The 27,115-nt window shown below is 41.6% G+C and overlaps 1 protein-coding gene and 1 long non-coding RNA gene across 2 annotated transcripts in view; one reads left to right on the forward strand and one right to left on the reverse strand.

The window, feature by feature from the left end:
* Positions 1 to 245: 245 nt before the first annotated feature.
* On the reverse strand, positions 246 to 26,396 carry LOC124175264 (T-box transcription factor TBX20-like). Its single transcript, XM_046555326.1, has 6 exons — positions 25,499 to 26,396; positions 16,746 to 16,998; positions 13,628 to 13,901; positions 12,969 to 13,133; positions 4,226 to 4,302; positions 246 to 2,973 (listed from the first exon to the last, which is right to left on the reverse strand). Exons 1-6 carry the CDS (start codon positions 25,899 to 25,901, stop codon positions 2,370 to 2,372), a joined length of 1,776 nt encoding a protein of 591 aa, XP_046411282.1. The 5' UTR covers positions 25,902 to 26,396; the 3' UTR covers positions 246 to 2,369.
* Positions 20,019 to 27,115, forward strand: part of LOC124175274 — a 64,268-nt gene continuing 57,171 nt past the window's right edge. Inside the window, exons 1-2 of the long non-coding RNA XR_006869133.1 lie at positions 20,019 to 20,137; positions 24,785 to 24,859. This is a non-coding gene — a long non-coding RNA (uncharacterized LOC124175274). The remainder of the gene's footprint in view (positions 20,138 to 24,784; positions 24,860 to 27,115) is intronic.

A 27,115-nucleotide genomic window follows, 5' to 3' on the forward strand; every position in this document is an offset into this window, starting at 1 on the left:
CAGACGATACTTTTTTTGCTAAGAGTATAAGCTAAGAGAGCTTACTCGTATTCCAATCTTTCCTGACATACCTTCAATTCTTGTGGGTCAAAACCTGAAACAACGGACTCTCCGTAAATTTTTACATTTGAGGCTCTGAGGACTATCAGGCATGTATAATCCGGGGGAACTCGAATATAGCAATAGAAAGGATAATTTCTAATGAAAATTATGAAGATACGTGGAAAGTGAAGATGATGAAACGATTCAGTACAAGAGTTTATTATAGGGTATATTTACAAGGGACAACTTGCACGGTGATAGGTAGGCGTTCTCACAACACAAGCATTAACAATTTAACGTTCGCTATATGCTAATACTAATCATGGTAGCGGTAATAATCATATTATTATGGTGTAATTGTAAAAATAGTACAAAATACATTATATTTCTGGAAGTGCAAATGGTGAGACAATTTTAAGAAACTGCACACCCTAATGTGAATGTGCCAAATAATTCGATTTCATTGGATGATCGGACCAAATCACGCTTCAAGTTTCGTCTGCTCGTCAGGCTCGCCAACCGGATAAAAACTGGATTAAGATATTTAAATTTCAATATTAACCAACTTGCCTTGGTTGATCAAGAATACCTGCTACGATTTGATTATTTATTGTCCGTCACGTTAATCCACTCAACTTCGAAATTTCATTTCCTTGTGAAATTGAATAGACTATTCCGTAACTCACAATGAGTCCACCTTAAAATTCATCCTAACCTCAAGCATTTACAAATCTGGACAAATCGAGCTGGGATCCAATCAGACCAAGTTGGTCAACCTGCTTCAGCAAACGAAAAAAAGCTGGCGCATACGCGTTTCGGTGTATAGTTTCCCGAGGCTCTGACGTTATGATAATCTTTGAAAAATAAAAGTACACGTCACGTGAAAGTGGTTAATCACTCCCAAATGTATTATAATCTTTAAAAACTGAACTCTGGGGATCTGTTTCTCTAACTTCTGCACTCTTAGGTTTCTTTCTTACAAATTTAGATATATCTCGCCTGTGGTTCATCTTCAATGAATATCAACTACGGAGACAACGTATCCTGTACTTTTTTTAACAATGGCAATGAATAGCCGTTAAAACATAAATAACAATAACAATAAGTCATGATACGAAATATACAGCTTATATTACAGTAGTAGAGGCGGATAACCTATAGTTGATATTTACATAGTAGTACTCGATACAATGTCGTACATCTTTCGAGGGCAGCCAGATTACAGTTATAATGTTTTCCTCCAGAAATTTATTTACAAGAATACCTTTCTCTCGTGCCTTTATCGAAGTGTTCTCGAACAGCTGTAACAGTGATCTCACAAGACAAGACTTACTGCCAGGTTTTGTATTTTCTATTAAACATCTCCTTTTTCTTGATAGGAAGCTAAACGGCAGCTTTTTGAAATCTGCTGTAGGTAGCAAATTTCATCAAGTGGAAAATTTCGTACCTTACTGTTCACTGAAACATGCACTCGTTATCATTTCAAGTGATGGAATTATTTTCTTGCTATGATGATGCCTTACTGAAAATCTTCCTCTAAAAAATTACACTGTATTCACAAATGTTGAAAAAAAAAAAAAAAAAAAAATTAGCACGTACAGTGCTTTCAATTTTCACTGCAGAAGACATTGACGGTTTTTTGATTTTCTTCAAATATATCGGCAATTCACAAAATTTTTCCGACAACGAGTCTCCGAGAATTTGACGAGTTTTTCAAATAAATTTCAAATTACCAAATTTCACAGGTGAGAAATACCGATAAATGATAAGAAATAATCACCAAAATTAAATGTTGTAACAATTTTGATATCTTCCGACTTTTCCTAAACTTCGACGATTTTTCACATAGAAATATTCCCACAAGGAAAATTCTACACTATCACGAACACTGCGAGTTTTAAAACATTCGCATACACACAAAAAATAATTTACGGAGTCACCAAATACGACGAAAACAAAAATATTTCTCACAATTCGTACGAGTTTGTTTCACTTACCCTGACGAGAAAAAAAAAAAAAAATCCCTCAACTTGGGCATAAATTCGCACCCTCAACTTCTTTCTCGTGGATATTTAGTATCAGGGTTTGATTACCGTGAGAGTACTAACAAAAAAAAATTGTCTCTGAGACAAAATTTTGTCAAATTGATAAAGATTTTCACTTGTACCGCATAGCGATTAACATTTCAGTGTGAATCGAGGCCAAACGGATGCTCAGAGGTGGGGCAGAGCGGTCGGCGAGGAGGAGACCGGGCTTAGCGATCGAGGGGGTTGAAAATACCGATGACATTTACGCGGAGTAAGAGGAAGAGGAAAGGCGGCGTCGGACTAGGAGGGCGAGAGGTCCTGGGCCTCGCAGCAAAGACTGTCGGTCGGTGAGGGTGTAGCCCTCCTGGATGGCGAGGGCGAGGGTGCGGAGGATGTGACTGCCGAGACAGGGTTAGCCGTGTGATACGGAGAGAAACGGTGATGGGCCAAGGCCAGGGCGGAAGGGTAAAGTGGGCGGGGCGCCGCTGGTCCAGTTGCGGCCTGTTGCTGCGCGTTCGAGGCCGCGATCTGTTGCTGATGGTGATGATGCGCCGCCGCGAATAGAGTGGGCCCGATCGACGAGGCCCACCAGAGCTGCTGCTGTTGTTGTTGCTGTTGCTGCTGCTGCTGCTGCTGCTGCTGCTGGTGGTGATGGTGACTCGAGGAAGCTGCCGCGGCGACACCGGAGTACATCAACGCTGGGTTAACAAGGGGTGTGTAAGGCCCAACCGCCGCGGCTGCCGCCGCCCGCAGGAAGAGCTGAGATCGAGCTGCCAGGAGGGCCTTCTCCTCGAGGCTTAGGTTGCTCGTGGTTCCCGCCGCCTGGAGCTGCTCCATTTCGTAGGAGAGCCGCAACGGCGATCGCAGGTATTGCTGCTCCGCTAGCATTGACTCCATCGTCTCTCTGCAATTTTAAACGAAACATCCCCTTTCAAGTGAACACTCGTGGATGATTGATTTTTTTTTTCTCGTTTTATTGCACGCACGTGTGACGAAAAGTCCTCGGATCGTCTTTGGGATTTCCCGATGGTCGGTACGGTTTCGGTGGAATTTCATGGGTGGGTTTTGAAACGGGGGGAAGAAAAATCAGAGTCCGGCAAGAGCCGAAAATACGATTTGAGCTACGTTTCGTGACTTAAAAATTACGAGGTAAGCAGAGAAGTAATATTTTCATTAAATACTTTGATGTTTACGTTACCCTGGATTCTACTTTAAATCGAATGTCTCTGATAAGATTTTAAAATCTTCTGAGAATTCGAAATTTTCAGAATAGATTGGAAAATGTTAGTGAAATTTGTCTGGAATATTCTGTTTCCGAGTTTTTTTTTTTTGCCAAAGTATAGATTCTATCGTAACAATATCAAGAAATTGTTGGCTGAAGTGCGAGTGCGCTAATTTTTTATCGCTTACTCTAGCAGACTAACCAATCTCGTCTAATTAGATCCTGGCTCATTTCGTACACATTTGTAAGTGCTTGAAGTTATGACGAGTTGTGACTGGTTGATTCAATTTCGCGGGAAACAGCAATTTTTTATCAAGTGGATTGACGCTATTTCCAATAACTAGTTAAATTCTAATATCGTTCAACAAATAATATATTGGTTTGAAGTTGAGGATAATCTCGAAAGCTTGCTTTCGTCAAGCTTGCGATCCTGACGGCAAAAGAAACTCCGAACGAGAAATTTGCATTGTTGTGTACAGTTTCATAAAAATGCATTATATTTGCTGGATAAATCACGATTGTGACGGAATTAGAATGAAAATAGAACTGAAAATCCGTCGTGCAAAAAATTGGTTATATTTTTCATAATTATATAACCAGTTGTCGAATTGCTGCATGCATTACGATTAATTGTGAAAATTTGTTTTTCTTTTTTATGCGCGTGCTTCAAGAATTTAAATTCTTTCGTAAAGTACACGTTTCCGAATAAATATGCAGATTATACAATCGAGCAACCGAGGCTCACACTTTTCGAATCGGACACCGTTATTACTTTCGCGTGTCACTCGGTTTGAAATTGAACGAAATCGACTTGCGCAATTCATAATGAATATGTTCAATATGCAGCAAGGTACGAGAGCTCATTACTTGCTTTCGCAAGGCGCATTGTAACCAAAGTGTGACGAAAATTCTTCGGATCATGTTATACACTCACCTCTCGAATTCGGTTAGTCGAGAAGAATCTCTGAAACCTTTGGCGAAGGGATTGCTGTCAATCTTCAGTTTCGTAATCTGAAATCAAATTGAATCGTTTTTGAACACCAGTTTAATTCATTTGATCGAGACTCCCGACTTTCTACTGAGGTTGTGTAACAATTAATTTTAAAAGGGTAATTTAATAGTCGCATAAAAATTTACTCCTAATAAATTTCTCCAACATTCACAATTATTAATTTTAAACAACCTTGTGCCAAAACCCTCGCCTGTGATTAACCGAAACAAAGAGAAGCTTCTCCCAGATGCGATCGAGCCACGCTTATCCTTTTGCTTGAAAAAAGATCCGCGTGTTGTTCGCACGCACCCAGATGTCGACAGGTTTTAAATACACCGACACGGTGGTCGTTTATTGCAGAAGCCATCTGAGCTCTGTCAATGAATCCACCGCCAAAGGACAAATTTTACAGTGAACTTGATGCTAATCGGCATAAGACAGGATTTAAAACGTTCGAATTACCTCTAAGAAGATTCGAAACTTGGCCGGACTTCGCTAGAATTATACACTGCGATCCACCGAACTTGACGTTTCTTGTAGATTTCCGTTTCCCGTCACGCAACGTCATCGCCAACGGTTAGCGAATTATTTATTTGGTCGAGTCGTTAAAAAAATACATTTTCTTTGAACTATTCAGCAATGTTCAATACCCCTGGTTTGCTTCGTAGATTGATAAACGAGCGGTTAATGCTCGGTTCAACCCGAAATGTAACAGACAGGGAAGTTACTGTCGATGTGGGTTTCAACAGCCTCGCGTTGTTTCATCGGTTTTATTACTCTGCAAGCAGTATTAACTATCCGTAAAGATGCTTCGCGCCCTGAAGGGATGGTGGGACTCCAATGTTTCACCGACAGGTTGGGAAAACCGTAGTTTAAACTTTTTTCATTTACCAGGGTGATGAAATCTTTTCAAATTCTTGGGAATCATACGGTTTACGATCCAGTTTCAGTGCCCACCAAGAAGAGTTTAAAAAATTGACGAACGAGTACAAAAATATCTAGGGTTCACAATCATCTGTGCATTAGGATATTATAACGACAAAATTATTGAGATTTCGTTGATTTTCCAAACTTTTTTTAATCACCACACAAACACCATTGCAAACTCCATCATTTGCCAAGGTTGGAAACGATCCTACTACTCAGGATAGAGGAAGTGTAGAATGTAGTTCGCTCAGTTGATTTGTCACTATTCCGTTTTGTCGACAATTTTAGCAATTCGAATTTTACACTTTTCCTTCCTACGGAAAAACGGAGTCTTATCAAATGCCAAGAAATGATGAGCTTCACGGCCGTGCTTGTGTGATAATTAGCAAAAGGTGGGCATCGTTGAAAAAATCTCTCAAGCTCTTGATGAGATCGCTGCATGTATTCAATCGTGTTGCGTAAGGTGCCTAGGTGAAAAATAACACGAACAAGAGAAACGCACGGCGTTACAACGCGGGGAGAGAGAAAAAGAGACCGAAAATCCAGAAGGGCATGGCATGCCGAAGTGAAGTAGGTTGGTATAGCGAAGTGAAGCATGTGGGTGGTCCAATTAGACTGGGTGTTCGCGCGGCACAAGCACCACGTGCAGCCCCGGCTTTCGCCGGGTCGTAGTAAAGCAAGTGAAGCCTTAGGCCAGGGTAATAAGACTCTTTCGTCCGGGTCCTCTTCTGGACACACAGTAACGAATCCGTTGACATCATTAGCCAAACATCTGGACCGCTTCCCCGTTCCCTGATCCTCGACACTTTAACATTTTTTCGCATTTCCAAGGCTGATACGAGTATATAGGTATAAATATAAATGCACAGGAAACGGTGTACGTCATGGTCGAAGTACAAATCTAAAACGGAAGTCTCGACTTTTGGAAATTCAACGATTTGCATAAATTGATTTCCGCTAAATTCACTTCAATGTATCCTGAAGCTGCCCTTTACCGATTACATTTGTTTTCTAGGTGTGCATACCAAGTCCCAAAATGTTGTTTGTCAAATATAACGTGCAACCGGTGAAGTCCAAATGGTTTACGAAATAAGGACTGAGTTGTCCGAGGTAAAAATTTTTAAACAATTCTCACCAATTACATTTACGAAAACCGATTCGGAAATCGGTAACGATTATCTGCTTTATATGTTTAATTTATTGACGAAAATGATTAAATGTAGCTGTAGATAATCACAAGAACTGATTGTGACATGCCTTTTCAATGCGACATTCGCGTAATATAATTATTTACGATTCCGGCATGTCAATGTATCAAAATTAAGATTTTGTAGGTCAGAACAGTAAAGTGAGGTTAAAGTGGTGTCCTGGTGGTTTCCGACGTTGACATACGCATCTCCAAATATCTAGTTACAGTGTTTTTGTTCAGAATTACATACATAATCGCTTGTTAAGCGTTTTTCCACGTTTGCGTTTGCGTGGACTTGTTAGATATGTGGAGATGTGTACGTCAACGTCGAAATCGACCGGAACATCACCTTTATTCAAATATACTGAACACTGACATCACGATAGAATGGTGGTTGAAAGAAATGATTTCCGATATCTCTTACTTCGAAACTGGCAGTACTTTTACATATGCGATTAACCACGTGACTTACATATTTTTTCCGGTGTTATTTATGTACTAAATAATTGTGCTACTTTACCCAACAGTCCTTTCGCATAAATTTCAGGCTTCTAAGAACTTCAGAACAATGGCCATTTGGACAAAACCTTAGGAACCCTGATATTTAGTTTGGGTATAGCTCAGATTTTTTTGCGGATAAAAAATTTCTGAGCAAAGCCGACTACAACAATGATTTTCAGTTGTTGTTGTTATTATTATTTAGTAAAATCGAATCGGGTTGGCTCATGAATAAAGTAACGAGAACATCCGATATGCATCGCAAAGGATTACATAACTAATTTTTTTCTTACACATCTGAGATTCATATATAAGTGGATTGATTAAAAAAATTAAAAATGGGCCATAAAACTAATCAACATAACTTAACCGTCAGCGGTGTTGACAACAATGATGGCCAACTTCGGTCGGCGATCGACTTTTGTTAAATTGAGTTGTAACGCGACCGTCGGGAAAGAGGAAGAGGAAGAGAAAGAGAGAGAGATAGAGAGAGAGAGGGTGAGAGGGTCTGAATCTTTGCACGTAGGTAAAGGCGTGTCTATTTATATATTTAATAGAGATACACTCATTGAAAAGCGTCTCGCGCGGAGCGCTCTGAGTCATTATACCATACCGTAACTTGGTGACCGTCTCTCTTCGTGGCTCTCTCGCAAAGCAAGAGAGAAAGAGAGAGAGAGAGAGGGAGAGAGAGAGAGAGAGAGACCGAGCTGCCGTCGCCGACGCCACCGACGCTGCTGATACCGCCGTGTGTGGCTTCGAGCTGCTGTCTCATTTGAGCCCGATTATTTATGTTTTCTTTCGCTCAGCCGCCGACGGCGACGCCTGCAGCCACTAAAACCATCGCCTCCTTCTTTGACCCCCACCCACGCGCCACGTACCGCGTAAAGTGTAAGCAAAAGATGGGCGAGGGGCAGGGGGGGGGGGGGAGGCTAATATCGCCGAAATTTAACCACACTACCGATTTCAACCAGCTTGGTTATCATTGGAAATTAGGTGAGGCTAGGCATTGATTGTTTCACGATTAGCAGACGACGCTATTATCTCGAAGCGATAATCAACTTAATTTGGAGTTTATCAAATTACAAGCCTTGAAATGCCAAAATTTCGGGTAGAATCAGCCGATCTCCCACCTGCACGCGTTGCTATTTTCCTGATAAAAATCTACGTTGGTGCAATCGTGAGAAATTATATTTTTACCGATACCAATGTGATGCAGAGGAAAAGTATTTTATTGGAGTTGTAAAGAAAATGTCTTCTGAATAAAATTAGGAGTCTGAGTAACTTGAGGATAAATATTGATCGATGCTCCTACGATCTTCTTAATTTACCGTTGGTATTCAAATCAGAATTCTGATCAGATGAAATTTTAAGTTAGAAAAAATTTTAAAAGTGTATTCGAATCTCATCGTAGAATCAAACAAGTAAAAGAAGCATTCAATGGTGTTGAAGAGATATTGGCAGTCTTTAGAAATAATTTCAAAAGGCAGGAATAATTAAGTACCTCTCGAATGAGAAAATTTTTGAATAAAGCCGTTACCCGACGCAATGCTGGCAGTCGTTCAAATCGAACGTGAATACCAACCAACGGGTGTATAAATTGATTTGAAAACTCGTCTCTCTTTTATGGATGATTAGATTGCGAGCAACGTACGTGTCATTTTGAATAACTCTGGAATGCGGTGGCAACGCATCACTCCGATGACAGTGTGTCTCTGAAGAATGGTCGGAGAAAGAGAGACAAATAGTCATGCGCTAGGGATCGAGGGGAATTCAAGGGGAAAGCGAGGCAGTTAAGTTATGAATTATGACGTGTGAGTGAGAAGGACGTTGGATGCGAAACGCTCGTAAGGTCATTACGAGAACGTCGAGAAGTGAAGTCGGAGATGGGGGGCAAAAAGTGAAATGACTTCGGCGCGACTGGCGCAGCGTGATGCGACTTGCCAGCAGCTACGGGAAGTCGGTGAAGAAAAAGCAGGGGGGGGGGGGGGGGGGAAATAAAAATAATAAAATCCTGTTAAACGGAGACGAGAGCGAAGAGTCGAGGGAGGGGACAGGAACCACCGATCCCAGCCTACCGCAAAGAAGTCCGAGGGTTAGACGAGGAAATATACGAACCGGCAAGTTAAAAACTAACACGACGCATCGGTTAAACGTGATGCAGTTTGGGACCTCGGGAAGTGACGGACGCCGGAGAGCTCTCGTCAACTTCCGTCAAGCATTGTTTGATACAATTTAACAGGTTCTACGTGTTCTAGTAAAAGCTTTGGTACGGTCTTCGGATGAGATACCAAATTTTTCCACAGCGCCGGTGCAACGTTTTCAAAATTTGCACAAATCAAAAGTTAAGCTCAACAAAGTTTACTTAAACAAGTCACCTCTTTTTTGTATAACTTATTTAGAAATATTGTAATGAATTCTCGATGCGCTGTAACTCGGATCGAAAGTAATATGGCTGATTTGAAGCAATATGGCGTCGCATTTGTAGATCAGCTGATTGTTTCAGTTGAATCGTAAAAGTATAATGTGGAAGGAAACTTCGTACAAGCAGTTACACCTTTATTTTGTTGAAATAAGTTTTAAAATAGTAAAATGTTTTCATATATTTTGAAAACCCGATTGCGTGCAATGAATTTCTTGTGAAACATCCGCACATACAGTATGACACTGACGATATATCTTCTTCGCATGGTTAAGCAAGATTTTACGGAAAGAATTGAGCAATCGCAAAAGTGTTGGACAAAAATTCGCCCAAAGGGTTGTCGCTTCAGGAGTCTTAAAAACTAGATTTTAGGTGGAATGGTGACTTAGTCATTTCGTTTTATGATGTTAGTCAACGCACGATTAGCTAAACAGATTCGTGAATCAGTCTTACATTATACACATGCGAGCACAACACGTGGCAAGGGTATAATAAAAATAGACTGTGCTTATTTAGAAATCAGCAGAACTATATAACCTGTAAACTGACGAGTTTTCACCTCCAGGAAATCTCGGTAAACTTGTTGAAAGCAAGTTTTTCGGTAACTTGATTCAATTACTCACGATTCATGTACCGTGTTTGAAGTTTTAGATAATCTCGAAACAAAACAATACCGATGTGATAGGGGGAAATAAGGCAAGATAGAACCTCCGTAAAATAAAGTTATGAATCTCTAGGAACGATGACGGAACCGTGCAAATGGAATATAATTCAATAAGGTATAGAGAAGAGGTTGAACGTGAACCAGCTGATGATGAAGAATAATCACTACTGCTTTAAAATCGACGAAGACTAAGATCGGAAATGAGTTTGTTTGTTGCAATATTCACGCCGTACCGAACAGGGAGTGTGTCGCAAAAAGAAAAAAAGAAAAGAAACTTAGGTGTGACGAGAGAATTTGTGAAAACAGGAGAAACGGTACAGTAGGTGACAGTAGAGAGGATAACGAGATCCGGGAAGACGTCTCGAAGAGTCGGAGGCTGCCAGGAAGGAACGAATCTGATACATCTCGACGTGACGTGGTCGAAAGAATTCGGAGTGATGAACGAAGAACTGCGCGTAGGTAATTGCCGGAGCAATCTCTTCGCACCTCATCATCGTCATCAACAGTTGGGCCGAGTCGTCGCGGCTGGGACGCCGGAGAAGACGGTAGCTGGACCACCCGCTCGCACACGCGCCGCTCTCTCTCTCTCTCTCTCTCTCTCTCTCTCTCGTGAAGCTCGCGAAGCTCGCGAAGCTCGCGAAGCGAAGTGCAGCATGGAGAGCTCTTACGAGTCAACGTTGCGTCACTGCGGAAAGTCAGCGGAGCGGAGGAATAAGGAATGCCGTCCGTTCGTCTATTGTCACTTCGACGAGATCAGAGGTGCACCAGATTCCGGTGATCGCGAGACGTCGCGTGCGGACGGCGAGCGCGGAGGTCTCAAAGCGGGCGATCCTAACCTAACGGTGGAAGGAAACTCCGGAACGGGGAACGCGGAGAAAGCGGCGGGAGCGCCGCGACGGCCGAGAATGCGTCGGCGACGTCGGCGGCTGCTTGGACCACACGCGCGCTCTAAACGACGCCCGTGAAATACGATAATGCAGATCCGCAGCCCTCGGTAAACCTACAATATTCTACGTGCTCACAACCCGGCTCGTTGTTATAAGAGCTGACCGCGACGCGTGGGCTCGTTTTTCGCAGGTGCGTTTCCGCTGGGATTCCCGGAATTCGGTCTTGCCTTCGAGCCTCTATACCTAAGCTCGTAAAGTCATACGCCTTGATCCTTCGGGCACAAAACGTTTCCTACTATTTTTAAACAAGTATTTCGAAAATGCCAGCGACTTTATTGTAAACTCTACTTATTTCCAATTAACCCATCGAGAACGTACCGGGTCGTTCTGACCCATGTTTTTCTCCTGAAACAGTAATTCGTGAAAAATTTCTCTTTTTACATATACTTTTTTTTTCTTACTTGTGACTTGTCATATTCTATGATAGTGAAATTATACACATGGCTTTTTTCAGGTAGATCGGACTCGTAGGTTTTAAATGGTATGACATGAAAAGTGGAACAGGAGGGTCATTGTGACCCAGCAATTTTGCATGATTCAAAAAATAGGCGTGTTTTCAAAGGGTTAATCATATTCGAATACTTTTAAATATCTAGTACACTTTTTTTTAGACAATGTCGGATAACTTCAATAAAGAAATCACAAATTGAGGTGTGTTTTGAGAAAAATTCATTGAAATCACACTGCACAAAATTTTTTCGAAAGTCAATCAACCGGGTCGACGGAGGGTAAAAGGATTTTTACCGGCACTGTGTGAACATTTTTATAAAAAGACATTTTGAAAAAAGTTGTGAAACTTTAAAAAATTTTGTATTTTAGCTCAAATCTGTGCAAATGTTTGTAAACTTTTTACAAAACTTATACATGGAGTCTGTGAAATTATTCGATGGGATAAGTTACGTGGGGACAGGCTGAATATAATGAAAAACATTCAAAGTTTGTGAAATCTGCAAAAATTTTCTAAAAAAATGTTTTCGATCACTGTTGAAGTGATGATCTATTGAAGAACTTGGCATAGCCTCAAATTAATGTCAAGAATTGCACAGTAGTCGAATGTTCATTATTTTTGAATATGAACTAGTTCAATAACGGTCATTTTGATCATCTATAGATCAAGTAACCATCACTCTGCGAACAAAAACTTTATGGATAGCTCATATTCGAGTAATATTTGATTCGAACTTCGGTGGATCTTGAAATACTGTACAGATGCATTGGGCATGAACCTAATTTGAGAATGACTGTCGAATAATCAATAACGGAAGTCGACGATAGCGAGTACTAACTACTCATAATAAGACTTACGCGATGGCGTAAGTGCACGGATAATTAATATCCAGCCTACTTCTTAAAGTTTCGTTCGAATTCCAGGTTCATTTATCAGTCTTAATCTTCCGCTTAACGGTGCAGCAGCGCAAGACGTCTAAGGCGAAGAAACTTTTCCATTGCGTTTAATCCAAACGTATGTGTATAAACAACGCGATCGTAAAGCTTCAGTGAAGTGAAATTTGTCGAGGAATTCCACACAATATGATCCCGGCCAATCTAACGTGTATTTGCAAGAACAGCGTGAAACGCACAGCGGAAGTTTTCGCTGCTCATTCCATCAGCGGAGGTATTTGAAACCAAATCTTGGTTGTTTGCGCCACTGTAACCATCGCGGCGAGATTTAGGATCACAAGTAAGCCTGGGGCGTAAGTTTTGACACTCTGTCACAGCAAAATTTAACCATTCCTCGACTCAGCTGACAATATGTATGTTCCTCCGAGGGGTTTGACTCTTCTTTCCTCCGACGTACCTAAGCAAGTACGATTTGTTTTCTGTTTTTCAGGATTTGAAGCTTTGCTGCAGACGTCAATTTACCGAAAACACCCGGTACTTGTAATTTAAGATCCCGTTTGGCTGTTTGAATTTCTCCCTAACTATAAACACTGTTGCATTTCCTTTATTTTTTTTTTCCGTTTAGACAAAAACGCGACTCAATTACAAATGTTTCCGTGTCTCTCCCTCGGTAAGTAGAAAGATAGAACTAAGCGACTTACGAGTTGATTTTGGTAGGCGGTTACGGCTGTAAAAATGGCCTCCGGGAAGACGAACGTTTTGTAAGGTTCCTGCTCGAGATCCAAAATCGGTCCTCCAGCGCCGGAGTCGGGACGTATCACAAGGTGAATGCGGGGCTGATATTTGTGCATCGAATTAAGCACAAGCTGAAATTCAAACGAACCATTTTAACTTGGTGGCTTTCGCTGTTGCTGAGCTTTCTCACTTCGGCCTATCGATGCATCCGTCACTTTGAATTAATTGATCTAAATCATTGCAACAGTCACAAGAAATTATGAGATGAAAAGTGGCAACATATTTTTTATTTTTTTTTATTTAGCTAAAATATCTCCTTGACATATCAGATCAATTCGGGTTGAAAAGTTGACGGATGCCCATCCATTCATCACTCTTCACTAATTACCCGAACTAAATCATTGTGATGGTAACAAGAAATTAGAGGGGAAAAACGGTAGTAGCGCATTCTGTTTGAAACGACTAGTGAGTTTTATCGAAACATCGAACGAACTTTAGTAGAAAAATTGCCCGACACATGAGCAATTAGATTGTAACAGCGATTAGATGTCCATAGATGTGGAGAATTGCGGTGAACGAATGGAAAAAAGGAAGCGTAATAATAATAACAGCGATGAAGACTCACGTGTCCCAGCTTATCCAAATCGTTGTTGGTCAGCTTGACCTTCTCGAAGGAGACGACCTGCTTGCGCAGCTGTTCCCCGGTAAAGGGAGAGTCGGGGTGAAGGTAGAGACGGGCAGGCGCGGGTGGATCAGCTTTTCCGGCTACGAGCCAGGAACTCCTGTGGTAGGCGTATCGATACCTCTTGTTGTCCACGGGGACGATGTCCATCAGTACTGCATAGCGACCCTCCGCCCTCAGGCCACTAAAGGACACCCGACAAGTCGGGAACATTCGCCTGCGAAGAGTTAAACGAGGCAGGCGTTACCATTGCGATTTTTCCTTTTTTCACATTGGAGGAATAAAAACGCAGCGTCCATCTTGGACGCTGTTCGCAAGCATCATGGTCTAACTTTTATTCCAATCATTGCGGGCCTGTCGTTTGAAAACTGTTCGTATCCTGTAACTTCATTATAACTATATTGTCAATCACAAATATTCGCACACTGTAGTATCTCGTTATCAGCGATAAGCTCAGTTTACGTTCAACTGTCTAAAGTTTTTGTTCAACTTTTTTATTGGTATTTTTAAATTTATTGTTTAATGCTCGTATGACCAGAGCAATACAGCGTAATCAGTTGATCGTTTGAACCTCCGTTTTAACTGAATTCTGCGACTATAAAGAGACAGACAACTTCGCGCAAACGGTTACAATTCAGTTTCGCGATATTAAATTGATAAAAAGTAAAATATTGGGCTAAAAGTTACTTTTATAATTAAGTATGCGACCCGATCAACATGCTTCAATACTTCATTCGGTATTTCTGCACTTCCCCCGGAATTCAGGAAAACTGGATAGATCTCAACACAGGGAGGTTGTTTGCTTTTTGCAAGAGGAATCCGCGCTTAGACCCGACTTGGCGTAGACTTCGTTTTCAAAAAAAAAATTTCAAAATCCAATAATTCTCATCACGATTGTTCGCGTAACAGGAACGGAATATCTTTTCACCTGCAGCAGAGCTGAAGATAAGCATTTCGAATAATCTCTCGTTTACGATATTCGATAGAAATTATATTAACAAATTTGAAAAATAAATCGCAGCCTTTGGGACTTTGAAGGATGCACCGAAGTTTCCCCTCCTCTTAATTGTTGTAAAATGGAGGGAAATGGAGGAAGAAAATCCTAGGGTAAGAACGGGCGTCTACGGCGACGGGTGGGTACCTAATTGCCCGCCGCACGGTCTCCACGCCCTAGCGCTCACCAAGCGTGGATCCCCCGCGAGGGGGAAACGCGAGCAGTTCCGCAGCGCGTCGTCCGCCAGCGCCTCGGTAATTAGATCCGCGTCGCGACGCTGGTCGTCGCTCCCTTCACCCGTCAACTTACGTGTCCCGCCCCATCAGTCGGTTTTCCTTTGTCTCCGGTTCGCCGTTGCGCGCCTGCTCGCTTCCTTCTTCCTCAACTCCCTCCCAATTCTCCCCATCGAAAACCTGTCTTCCTGTGTTACAAAGTCCCGGGTTTCCCACGTGGGAAGAGATAGGATACTAGGTACCTGCAGCAACCCCTCAGCCCAACGCCTGCGGCACGCTCAATTCATTAACAAAGGACGGGTTGATAAATAAAAGCATTACTCACGACCCCGAGGCTCGACCGGGATGAATGCATACCGAGTCGCCTACTCGACTCGGAGACGACGATGCACCGGTCGCGAGATCGAAGGCGAGATAAGATCGGCGGGTGTCCCCGTGGTTGGTTTAGTGCGCGCCCAGCAGGGGGCGCGACGTTGTATTAATGTTCCCCTCTTGGATTCTCGGACCACGGTTAAAGGGTGGCGCAGCGATGCGCTAAGTCGAGGTTCGCGCCGCTACCGCGGTGAGCAGCACCATCCGTTTCTACCTTTTTTAAACACATGCAGATACGGCTTTACCCGACTCTCGATTCTTTGATCAAATAACGCGTAACCCGCGATCGGCGCTCGAGCTGATCGATGGCTCTTGTCCTCGGTTATTTATACTCCTTGGATGAATGGTACGGTACTCCTTCGCACCTTCGAAGATGCACCGCGATCACACGGACGTAAATCCGTATCTCTTGGCTACCATCGACTTCGAGGGAAATCTAATCTGGCTACCGGACAAGACCGGCAGCTGGGAAAACGTCGAGAAGAATAATTCTTACGGGGTTTGGTATAAGCAACTTGAACTGGCGACATGCTGTTTAATGTCGTCTCGATCTTAGGTTGCGATTTTCATTAAGCGACTCGTCTTTCGAAAATGATTGTCGAATTTATCGACTGTTCAGTTTATTATTGGAATTTAACAGGTTTCAGTGAATTCGCGATTTTCCTAGTCCTCCGTACAAATGCGAATGTTTCTATGGAACATCTTAAGACGGTTGCAAACGCGTAATGATGGTTACTGATCGTTCTTCGCTTGCCCCCCATCCTTCCGGATTTGATGGCAGTGGTTACTATTATCATTACTATTATTAACATTATTTATATTATTATCGTTGCTGTTGTTGTTGTTATCATTTTAACTATCATTATCATTAATACACTGTGAGAAAAATTCGCCTATTTATGAACGACAAAAATTTTAAATAAGAACTGAACAAGTGCGACTGAGGTTAATAAAGTTGAATTAGGTCATAACAATGTTTCCGCAGTATATGTGGGAAAAACCGAACGGATTTGCAATTCTAGAACTCAGCTATCAACAACTTTTTAGGCAGCAATATACTATTCCATTTTTTTCAGACAGGCAATCGGTACTCTAATCTGATCATCGCAACTTATTTTGTTTGCAAAATGGTTTATGATCTAAAACTTACCCAATTTCAACAAAACTGAGCTAATATTTATTGAATTTGAATAAACTATTCGAATTTGGTATGGGTGAATATGTGCTCGACAGTGTAACTCATTTCTGATTGATAATCAATGAACTATTTAGACCTGAATTTGCAGTCTTCAATTCTTCTTTTACGCAGCAATGGGATAGTTCTCCGATAAAACTCGCAAGTACTTGATGCAATTATTGATTCTAAACCTTCGTTTCTCAAATTTTTCACGCCAACACTTTTCGAGTCTATTGCATACCTGAATTCTAATATTCTTAAGATTCATAAATATCATATACGAACCGTCCCGTTTTGGTGATGATCATCTCCGTACCCAGCTTGTTAAACTTGTCCCAGAGCTCCTTGGTCTCCAAATGGCAAACGACGTGCCTGAGTTCTTCGCAATTCGACCGCTCCTGGAGCAGAGGATTTGCGGGTGACGCAGCCTTGCCACTCGTGCTTCCGGCGTCATCATTTTCCGGTTCTTCCTCCGTGTCAACATTATCCAAAGGCGGCGGTCTTCCCCTTGAAACGCCTGAGCCACCCGGTTCCCTTTCTGAAAAAAGCGATTCACGTTGTCGGTTTTACTGAATTTTGACCACCAAGAGCAAAAATTAGGCGACTGCTTTACCAGCGCTTGTTCACAATGACTCTGATTGTAGAAATTTGAAATGTGTCAGCGTGGAGTTACGACTAACGGAGGACAAAACACGCTCCGCTGTTCGTCTAGACGCTCGCACACAGCTACGACAAGGGTGATATTTCAATTGATGCGTTTTGCTTCTGAAGTGGTCGTGGCGTCAGAGCACAGATGCCATGCCTCGACAGGAATTCTTTAAAGAGGAAATAAGATGCTATTTATAAGAATGGCGGCGCTCTGTTCCCGATGCTTTCTTGCTCCGCGACCTGTCGGAGATATTGTTCATTCAAAACGGTCGGAAACTCTACGTCTGAGTGTTGACAGACGACAGACAGACGCAGGAACGGAGTAACAACGTAAATTAAATTCTCTGGGTACAAGTTCACACACTTTTCAATTTTAATATTTCGATAAATCATGTAACTCTGGTGGAAACATATTGATTTGACTATTTTCTTCAAATATCTTACGAATAAAGAACTCGGAAAACCGCACCATTAAAAATACTACACATTTACAGCGTGTTTTAAAAGGGCCTCGAAATCCCAATACTTTTCGAGTATTCTCTAAAGATTTACCAGATAATTTTTAGAAGTGTCAGAATTTCCATTCCAAGATTCGATAAGCAAAAGAAAAATAACAATTTTCAAGAGTTTTTTCGATAATATTTAAAAATTTGTGAAGAAAAGTAATGAAAATTATTTTTACTTTCAGATACTTGATCACTAAATATGTAAACCAATTTACACATGTTATTTTCCGGAAAATTTCTGAACACTTTATAACGAATGAACGTGTTTCGTTTCTTCGATATTTGAACTGAAAAATGAAACTAGTGTAACGGACGATAGCTGTATCCTATATTTCTTCGATATTTTTCTAATCATGCATCGATTCGTCATTACAAAAAGTGAAGAGAAAAATATAGGGCTCGAATTTTAGTACCGTCTGTTCCACTAATTGGAAATAATTATCTGTCTCAGTTCGGGAATATACAATACATTAGGTATATGTGCATACATCCTATTTCACGATAATCTACAAAAATAACGATACGCGTGTGTGCTTATATGTACGTCCGTAATAGAAATATGTATCTAATTGGCTTAATTAAGGCGTCTAAATTTACATGCCACTTAATGCTTCGTGACTTACTCAATGCAAGTAGTACGTTACAAGATTTATACGTCAAGGTAGAGCAAGTATTTAAAAATACTTCAGTCATTACGGACGACAATTATATACCTACATCCGTTTAGATGTATATGCTTCTGTTCGCTTATGCTTCTTTTACGTCTTCTCAAGAGTCAACCCATTTTATCAGAGTTCGCATTGAAGTCATATTCAGTTCAAGAGCAAAACATTCCAACCTTGCAAATAAATTTGTTTTTCGCTGTATGAGATTCAGTTAGGAACTGTGTAAAGTAAAAGAGATAAAAACATTCTTGTATAAGTAAGTCAAAAGACGAATTAGAACTGCATATTGCGTTCATTCTTGTCTAATTAAACCGTTCTCCATTCGTTTTTCACACGAAAAAAGTGTAAAGCTATGAATGTTTCGATACGACCAAAACCGAATTATACAGTAGAGAGATCAAACTCCTAAATTTTTCCACATTCTCCAAGCAAGTCAACATCAAACAATATGCGTCCGAGATAAACAAGTTTCCCAAAGTAAGTTCGTATCATGAAACATGCATAAAATGCAGTTACAGGGTTAGTACGATTCGAAACGTGAACGTAAATAGTGTTCTGCCACCACACGTTCAGCAATTTCATTTGTTATCAAAAGTGCATGAAAATTGGGGGTTCGCGTAGCAGTTTAGCGGAAAGAAAGTAGGTAACCAACTTCATCTCAGTGTGTTGTAAAGGTAGGTTCGCGCATCCGCAGTCCACAATTTCTTCACTTTTGACCCTAGGGAGAAGAAATTGCCCACTTACGTTCCACAGAACTAACTCACCACTTTTCATTCACTTATTATAAAAACTATCGTGTGTGACTCGGGCCAAAAGTTGGCGATCGCAACTCGTGTAATTGCCGTCCTCGCTTTATTCAGGCGCAAGCTTCACACTCGTCGCAATCGCCGACTTTCGTCCCTCGCCACATAATATACCAAATTCTATGAGTGCGTCACACATCTGAAAAATATTGATTTATGTATTGAAATATAGTGTTTTGGTGTGTCTGCTGTCGGTGGCGTGTTTTGAAAAACTGGATAGACTTCCGAGCGAAAGTGGAAACATTTTGGAAACAGTAGAAATCAATTTTTTTTAAATGCAGCTAAAAAATCCTGCACATATTGTAGAAAAATATTTTCAGTAAAACTAAAATGATGACAAGTTTGCGGAAATTTTGACAAGCTACGAAACTTTTTCCATAAGTCTGCCGAAATTTCAGCAATCAAATTGAGATATTTCTACACAGTTACTGGAAATTACACTGGTCAAGCGGTATTTTGGCGTTAATTAAATTATACGTCTTTTGTATCCTCAGAGTTTTTCTGCCATACTGTCAGGAATTTATGTTGCAAGTGAATTCACACAAATATCTCCAAGTTTCTAAAACTGATTGTTACAGGACACAAGTGAAGTTACACGAGACAAACTTACTCGGGCTTTTTACGATTTCGGAACAAATTGTCACGGCTGAAAAGTCCCTAGAACAAAGATAGACCGGTGCCAAAAAGTGCAAGAAAGATACGAGATTGCTGACAGTAGCGGTTGTTACTCTATTCAGACCGTAGTCTACTTCACGCATCTTCATCCGATGGCCAATGTCCAGATTGTACTCGCGGCAGCGACGCTCAACCTTCTCGCCACCAACGCCATCCTACAACGAGGCTCGGAAACACGACCAAACAAGTGAACGCGAGCGCCGCGGGTCCCGTCAGGAACATAAGTAACGCGTCGCAGGAGTCGTCAAGTTCGTGCGCCTTACTTCTGTAGAGTTATCAGTGAGAATCCGTTGTGATCGTTGTGATCATTGTGATTGCGTGTCTCTAAATCTTCAGTTAGCATCCTGACTCAACGTGCCGCATCCTCGCTCTGTGTCTCCGTGAGTAGTATCTTTAACTAATTTCTTGTTTGATAGCTCAAATGAGCGAAGCATCGTACCTCGCGACCCTTCGGGAGGCTTGTCAATTGTTTCCTTCCCAAATTTAGCAACCTAGTGACAACAGATCAGCGGCCATTGGCCGCCAAGCTTCTTGCCAGTTCGCGACATTCTCCGTGTTTTTCTGCTGGTAGAATTTGTTTCACCGATAAACTTATGTTTACCTCACTGCAGATTATTAAGCTCTCAGGGGTCTTGCGTGGGGTGAGAATCTTGTTACTGTCCCGTATCTTTCGCATCGCGTCGAAAGCTTGCGACGACGTGCGTGAGAGTTTGCGCATGCGTGAATCAGTGACCGATTTTCAGGAGACTGAAGTTGGTAACGTTAACGTAACGATACGTCGGGAGAAAACATTGTTATTGGGCAATTTTAGAATGATTTTCAATGAGTTGGCCTTTCAGAATTAGTGTATATTTTGTTTATAATGGTTTAATAAATTTCGAAAATTTATAAAGGTGCGAATTAACATGCATCATTACGCTCCCAAATCTTGTCATATATTGCGACGTTGTTCGATGCGCCATTTGTGCTGCATAGTTTTTGCTTGGTCTATTTAACGCGTTATTATTGCAATTTTGTATTTCCATGTCATCAAACGTTTGCGAAGGAATTACGTGTAATTTGATTAACAATGGGGAAAAAATCTATTTTTTTTTCCAACGGTGGGTTGAATAATGAAACCCGCCACTTAACAATTACTCGTACCCTACTGCGGCAAAATGCTCTAAAAATGTTCTAAGAAACTTTCTTGAGAAACTCCGGCTTATGGAATACTACGGATAAAAACTCTGATATAACTGAGATATTTACATCCATAATCGCGTAAATTTCTTCACGTAAAGTGTTTCAAAAGTCGTTTCTCAAAACATCTTTTTCGTCGGAGTAGGTATGCAAGAATTATTTCTAGGGTAGGGAAGACAAAAAGTTTTCGAAACATTTGTTAAAAAAGTTGTTCGAGTTTGACCTACAATAAACAATCTATGGTAGATGTTTGCGAAGAACTTTTTCAATTCAATCCTCTTTAATGATAAAATTTATTTTTTGTCAGTACGGCAAGCAACGTTTCAAAAACTGCGTCTCTACTGCTCTTGAAATAGTTGTTACGCTTTTCACGACAGAATATCGAACTATTCAGATACTCATATAATTTACGAACAATAAGTAACATCTAAATGAAAGAGCCTTGCAAATGTGTTTTTTTTTCGAAGCGATTTTTTTTTTACAGATTCTCTTACAAGCTGCAAATACCCCCAGATTGAGTATATATAAATGATCCACTTCAATGTAGTCCATTTTTTGGTTCATATTGAACTTGAAGTGTTTTTCTTTCATCCAAATCGATCTAGCCTAAAATGCCGAACCAATAACTTTGATCTTTCGCTTATGGAAAAAGCAACTGTAATAACTTACTTATTCTTAAAGCTTTTTTCAGTGAAAATCTATTACTTTACATATTTTTTCTCTATTCGAACAGCTCTATTCAGTACCTCTGAACCAAAACATACGTCTTTCAGCCAGTGCTTCTTATTTTACTGACAGAGTATGCGCCTGATAAAAGAACTCGGAATACCTCATCTCCTATTATTGTACCACAAATATTTCCTATTCTTCATACTGCTCCTCCATTCTCACTGCTTCTACCACACGGAGTCAAACTCTTGTTTTCGGGCTGCAACTCTCAATTCGATCAAAGATTACATTATATCTTTTAATATAATATTATCTTGCTGTTATTATAAGTTCATGTTATCTCATGAGTGCCCATAATTTATCCATAAAAATTCACCATTCTTACTGATTACTTCAGTTATTACAACAAAAAGTGATTATTATCAGCAAAGTAAATGTGTATATAGTGAATCAACGGATGAAAAAAATTACACATAGTCTTATAATACTTTTTGATTGCTTCATTGATCTTCTAACAAAATTTCAACATATTCTCCCTAAATCTTGACCGTAAAATCTCAACGTAATTATCAGCATGGCATCCGTAAACCCTAACCACGAATCGTTCCCACTGGTCGCTTATTTGGCTACGTTATAATGTGCGTCTTTTTTGAACTCTTAAATAAATGACGAAATTTTTACCTTGCCGAAAAAATGCTATTTAATCATAATTGTCTGCAAGACTCAAATACATGTAGCCATTTTACTCACTGTTGAAATATTTCTCATACATACAAATGATCCAATGTTGGAGTTCCAGTGTCAAGTTTTTCTTTTTTTTTCTTATTTTTTTTTTTTTTGTACATCAACAATTCTAATAACCGTCGAAATTACTTATGCTGCTACTTTCATCATTTTGGTAATCAACGATATCTATTCACAAATTAGATTACTCTAAAATGCCTAATAGACCGGCTTTTACATTAAAAGATTGCGGGGTTAAAAATACTTTCTATACTAATTGGGTGTTTGTTTAAACTAATTTCAGCTTGGCTAACTTTAGTCGTACCTTCTCAATTTTAGACGAAATTTTTTTTTTTCTTTCGATTCTCTCGATAGCAAATTACTTGTGTAAAGTGGATGAAATTTAATGGACGTCTAATTTTTACCCCTCAATCACACGCATATTGTAATAAAAAAAAGCCGAGCGCAATGCAAGAATAACTTTCAGTCACACATTCGGTTTCTTCACTATAATCGTAAGGAAACATTCGATTATAAACTGAAATAAAATTAAGGACGTAAAATGATTCGCATTGATTTTGACAGAGATTTTTGCCGTCGCGAACAACTCTGGTTACATTTTATAGACTCGGGAATATTCGGCGTTCTGACTGCAGGGTTTGTACGATGAGTGAAGCCACGTGGTATGGGTGTAAACTGCGGGTGTATATGATTAAGAGCTAAGCGGCATCTTGCCTCATCAGGCCTTAAATTAAAAGTTTAAAGGCTATCAGCTCCGAGACGACACCAAACAGAGGCACAGCTCTATTAAGGAATTATGGGATGTACAGTCAGGTCAAGAAAATATAAGAAAAAATGTCGATAAAGCAGAGGTTGCAAAAGTCTGTGCGAAACTGATCTATGAAAATGCGTACGGTTAAAATTAAGTTCAGGTTTGAAATTTTCACAAATTTTTTCCGGGATCACGAAGCGTTTTTTTCAATTCGATTAAACTTGCATCTTAACTTTTTGAGCCATTGTTGCGAGGCTTTTATGACCAGACTGTACATGCTTCAGACCTCGGCGAACCGAAGCAAACGTGTTCCATAGCGTCTGTGTATTCTATGCACAAATTTTGTCAGGATGTATGCAGTAGGTAAAGTCAAGGATGCAGGAAGCCTGACTGCAGAAAGTTCTCAACGTCGAAAGGAAGGGAAAGACGGAGGAAAAGGAGGAAGAAGAGTCTGGCGGGCCCAAAGTCAGTCTTCGAGGCACGGATCGCCGAGCTCGGTGATAAATTAATGGTCGCTTTGCGTGCGTGTTCGGTCCCCGCGTAAATTGTTATGTTTTGTAAACAACGAACCAGTGGGTTTCCGATGCCGGGGGAGATAGGGCTCATTCCAACAGTAGTTAGGCCGGCTGCTAGCTTGTTGGTTAGCACCTACGGGCACCCACGGATCCCTCGTCTCGAGATATCTCCCTTTGCCCTACCACCGCTCGGCCATCCCGATCGCTTAAATGTCTTTATGGTCCGCACCTGGTCCCGCGTTTCGACGGCAACGTCTGCGTCGAATCACGCAGGACTGGAATCGTTTCCTCGCGGTCACCGACGTTGGCAAACTACCACGTCAAATCGAAAATCCAACTGAATTCTTGCCAAAGTTGCGATACCTCAATAATTGTGGTTCGGACACGCGAAGCATTTATTGTAAGTTTCTCTTTCTTGCCGCGCGTAATTCAATCAACATCAAATTTCTTGCCCTTTTAATCCCAAGTATCCAACAATTGTTTCTTCTTGTAACGATCTGGCGACTCTTGCGCAGTCTCGAACACGCAAGTATCGAAACAGTCAAATTTATGTGTCAGAATCGATGCGAATTGCTTGTTTGTGTTTCGGTCGTTTACTTCACTGGTTTGCGAAAATCGGACACGTAGATGCTAATTGATGTTGTATTTTGTCCGCAGTTCATTTTCTTGCAATTATTTTAATCGAGGTCAGACATTTCGAAGGCACTCAAATTTCCTTCGCGTCGTACGAGTCATTCGACTCAAGTTTCATGGTGATTTTAATGATGTATCGTGTGTACATTCTAAACACGAAAGTACCGAAACAAAAATTTGGTAAATCGAATGCTTAGAATCTGTGACTAAAATCAAATTATAGGAATTTATCTAAACCGGTTTTTCTTTACAACAGAAAATATTTTTAAACGCCGCATAATCCCGATCATCAATTGTTTTGGATCTAATACGTTATTGCAATTTTTTTCAAATTAAAAACCTAACGCTCACTCTGCAATTTCAAGTTATTAATCATTGATATTATAGTTTCGTCGTAAACGAATGGTTTGCAAATCTTCCGAGATGAATTTTTCCATCTACATTTCCTCAGAAAAATGATTTAAACGAGCAACGAGTATTTCGCTTCTCGAAATTAGATCATTTTTACATCACTTATTCTCAAATTTTTGTTTCAGATCGATAGTGTTGTCGGTTGAAAGTGGTTTAGACAACTCTTGCAAATCAAAGCGAAGAAACAGTGACATTGAATGGTGAGTTTTCATTTATAACACTTCAATTTGTGGAGATCATTTCTCCGATGATTTATTTCGAGCTCACCTATCCTTATATTCGTTGCAAATTGAATATTGAACTCACAAGAGGTATTACAAATCTTTTTGCGACTCGAGTGCAATTAATTACACAGTTAATGGTCGCTTAATCTTATTCATCTCCTGAAAATTATGCTGTTCGAGTAACGTAATGTCGGTATAACGAGACTGCGCAGAAAGAGAATGCGAGACCTGCTATCACTGAATGTTTTAATCAGTCTATCACCATCGCGATCTAGCGAAATATTGCCGTCTTGGAAAATTGCCTGAACCGCGTAAAAATTTTCGCCAACTTTTGTCGAAGCTGGGTATTATTGTTCTGTCTCATACGACGATTGTTGCACCCAAACAATTTCAGAATATCTAATCCGTGCCCAACGGAGCCTTCACTTCTCGATGGATGTTTGAAACACCGTCCATGTTCGCTTCATATTTCTTAAACTGTCTCGGGAAAGGATCTAAAATGTACCTAATTAAAATTAAAAACCGACTGCGAACATCGGACGTAAAGCTTCGACAACGAACTCTTTGATCCAACCGTCAACGATCCGAATTGGTAGAAATAACTCGCGTACTCACCGTGTTGATGGAGTTTTCCTCCACCGACGGCTTGTTGCTGCGAGTTCCGGTTATGATGATGCTGCTGCTGCTGGTTGCGTGAATCTCTCCGTGCCATGATGGCCGCTATGCTGAAGTCCGTGGCGCATGGCCGATTGGAGTTGCAATTGTTGCTGAGGTTGTTGAGCAGCCCAGGTATGCTGCTGTTGGGCGAAGGGCTCGAGCTCTCGTCGCCGTCGTCTCGGTTGCACCGCGGTATTCCAGCAGAATTAACCGTGGTAGTCGTAGACTCGCTCTGCATTTTACCGAGGAGGCGCGAGCAGGAGGATTCCTCTTCTGCAGCGCCACCGCCCCGGGTCTCAGTCCTGACCGTCAGTCCGTGTCTCTTCCTGCAGCCGGCGAAGGTACGCGACTCCAGCAACATTCCCTCCCTTGTAGACGGCCCGTTGCTTCCAGTTCCCTCGCTTAAGACGCTCCGCCAGGACTCAAGTGTCGGTCGCCGAAGGAGCACGGAAGGATCCCTTGAGAAGACGCGCTGCGGCTGCGACGGCGACGGTCACGCTCACTCGGTCAAACATGGTCACGCTGCATGTCGTATGCACCGATGCGAGGCAACGATATGGGCACAAATTCATATTACGTTTTTCGGCACAATACTTCAGGAGCACATGATCGCGCCGACATACAGATAAGAACAATCAAACCACCGAGTCTCCGTCACCACTCTTAAATAAATAACGTCCTTTGAACGCTGTTGAAGCGACTCCGTCTGCGGGCTCCCAGTATCCTCCGCACGGACACGACGTCGGCTTGTATTAAACCCGGAACGCGAACGTTTCAACAGCGGCCGGTTTTTGACGGGTGGTCAGGAATCCGAATCAGCGGTGAAAAGCACGCGCGGACGCTCCTCGTAACAGACCTAGTGCCTGGTAGACTGACCTCACTTCGGCAGGATGGTCGTTGGTTGGGCCTCCTCCCTTCGCTCTGCGTCCTCTGCGTCCCGGTCGTAGGGGCGTGGCCTTGAATCGAACGGAGGCCCCGCCTTTCGGGGCTGCTCGACTCCGCCCATCGGGACGCGGTGATCGGCCAATAGCCGGGGATTCTGCGCGGAAGAAACGCGCGGCGTGGCACGCTCGGTACCCGAAACCCCCCCCGCGTAATTTTCCCCTCTCGGTAGAAAGAGGAACGGGAGCTGCGCCTGCGTCTTATAACTAAGCCTGATTCAGCCGCTACCAGCAGCTGCCATTTTTTCTTATATCAAAGAGGGAGGGGTCGGGTGGCGGAGGAGGGGGAGGTAGAGGTGGAGCAGGAGGAGGGGGGAAGGCAATTGCTGACAGCGACCGCTTTCCTTCCCTTCGCCCGAGCGCCCGGTGAGCACCAATTTATTGTTTTACGCTGTCGGAGTTTAAAACGCTTTTGCTACGCTGCGTGCGAGCGAGCGAGTCGCAGGCGTGTTCGTCTACTTGTTATTATTCTTCTTCCTCTTCTTATTCAGGGGCGTCGGTGACGCCGTTCTCTGCACTCGATGGGAGGGGTCCAAACCCGGTGCCACCCGGCGGTCCCCCACTCCCCTGGGAATCGCAATGTATACCCTATCCACCTACCTACCACTTGGAGCAATTATGTTATTATTCGTCT

The sequence above is a fragment of the Neodiprion fabricii genome, chromosome 2 (genome assembly GCF_021155785.1).
Source record: "Neodiprion fabricii isolate iyNeoFabr1 chromosome 2, iyNeoFabr1.1, whole genome shotgun sequence".
Taxonomy (NCBI): Eukaryota; Metazoa; Arthropoda; class Insecta; order Hymenoptera; family Diprionidae; genus Neodiprion; species Neodiprion fabricii.

Excerpts from the sequence above, each read along its gene's own strand:
- LOC124175264 (XM_046555326.1), bottom strand. The coding sequence starts at position 25,901 with ATGTTGCTGGAGTCGCGTACCTTCGCCGGCTGCAGGAAGAGACACGGA. Across the intron at positions 13,902-16,745 it reads ATCATCACCAAAACGGGACG|GCGAATGTTCCCGACTTGTC; the intron begins GTTCGTATATGA and ends AACTCTTCGCAG. Across the intron at positions 2,974-4,225 it reads CGACTAACCGAATTCGAGAG|AGAGACGATGGAGTCAATGC; the intron begins GTGAGTGTATAA and ends TTAAAATTGCAG.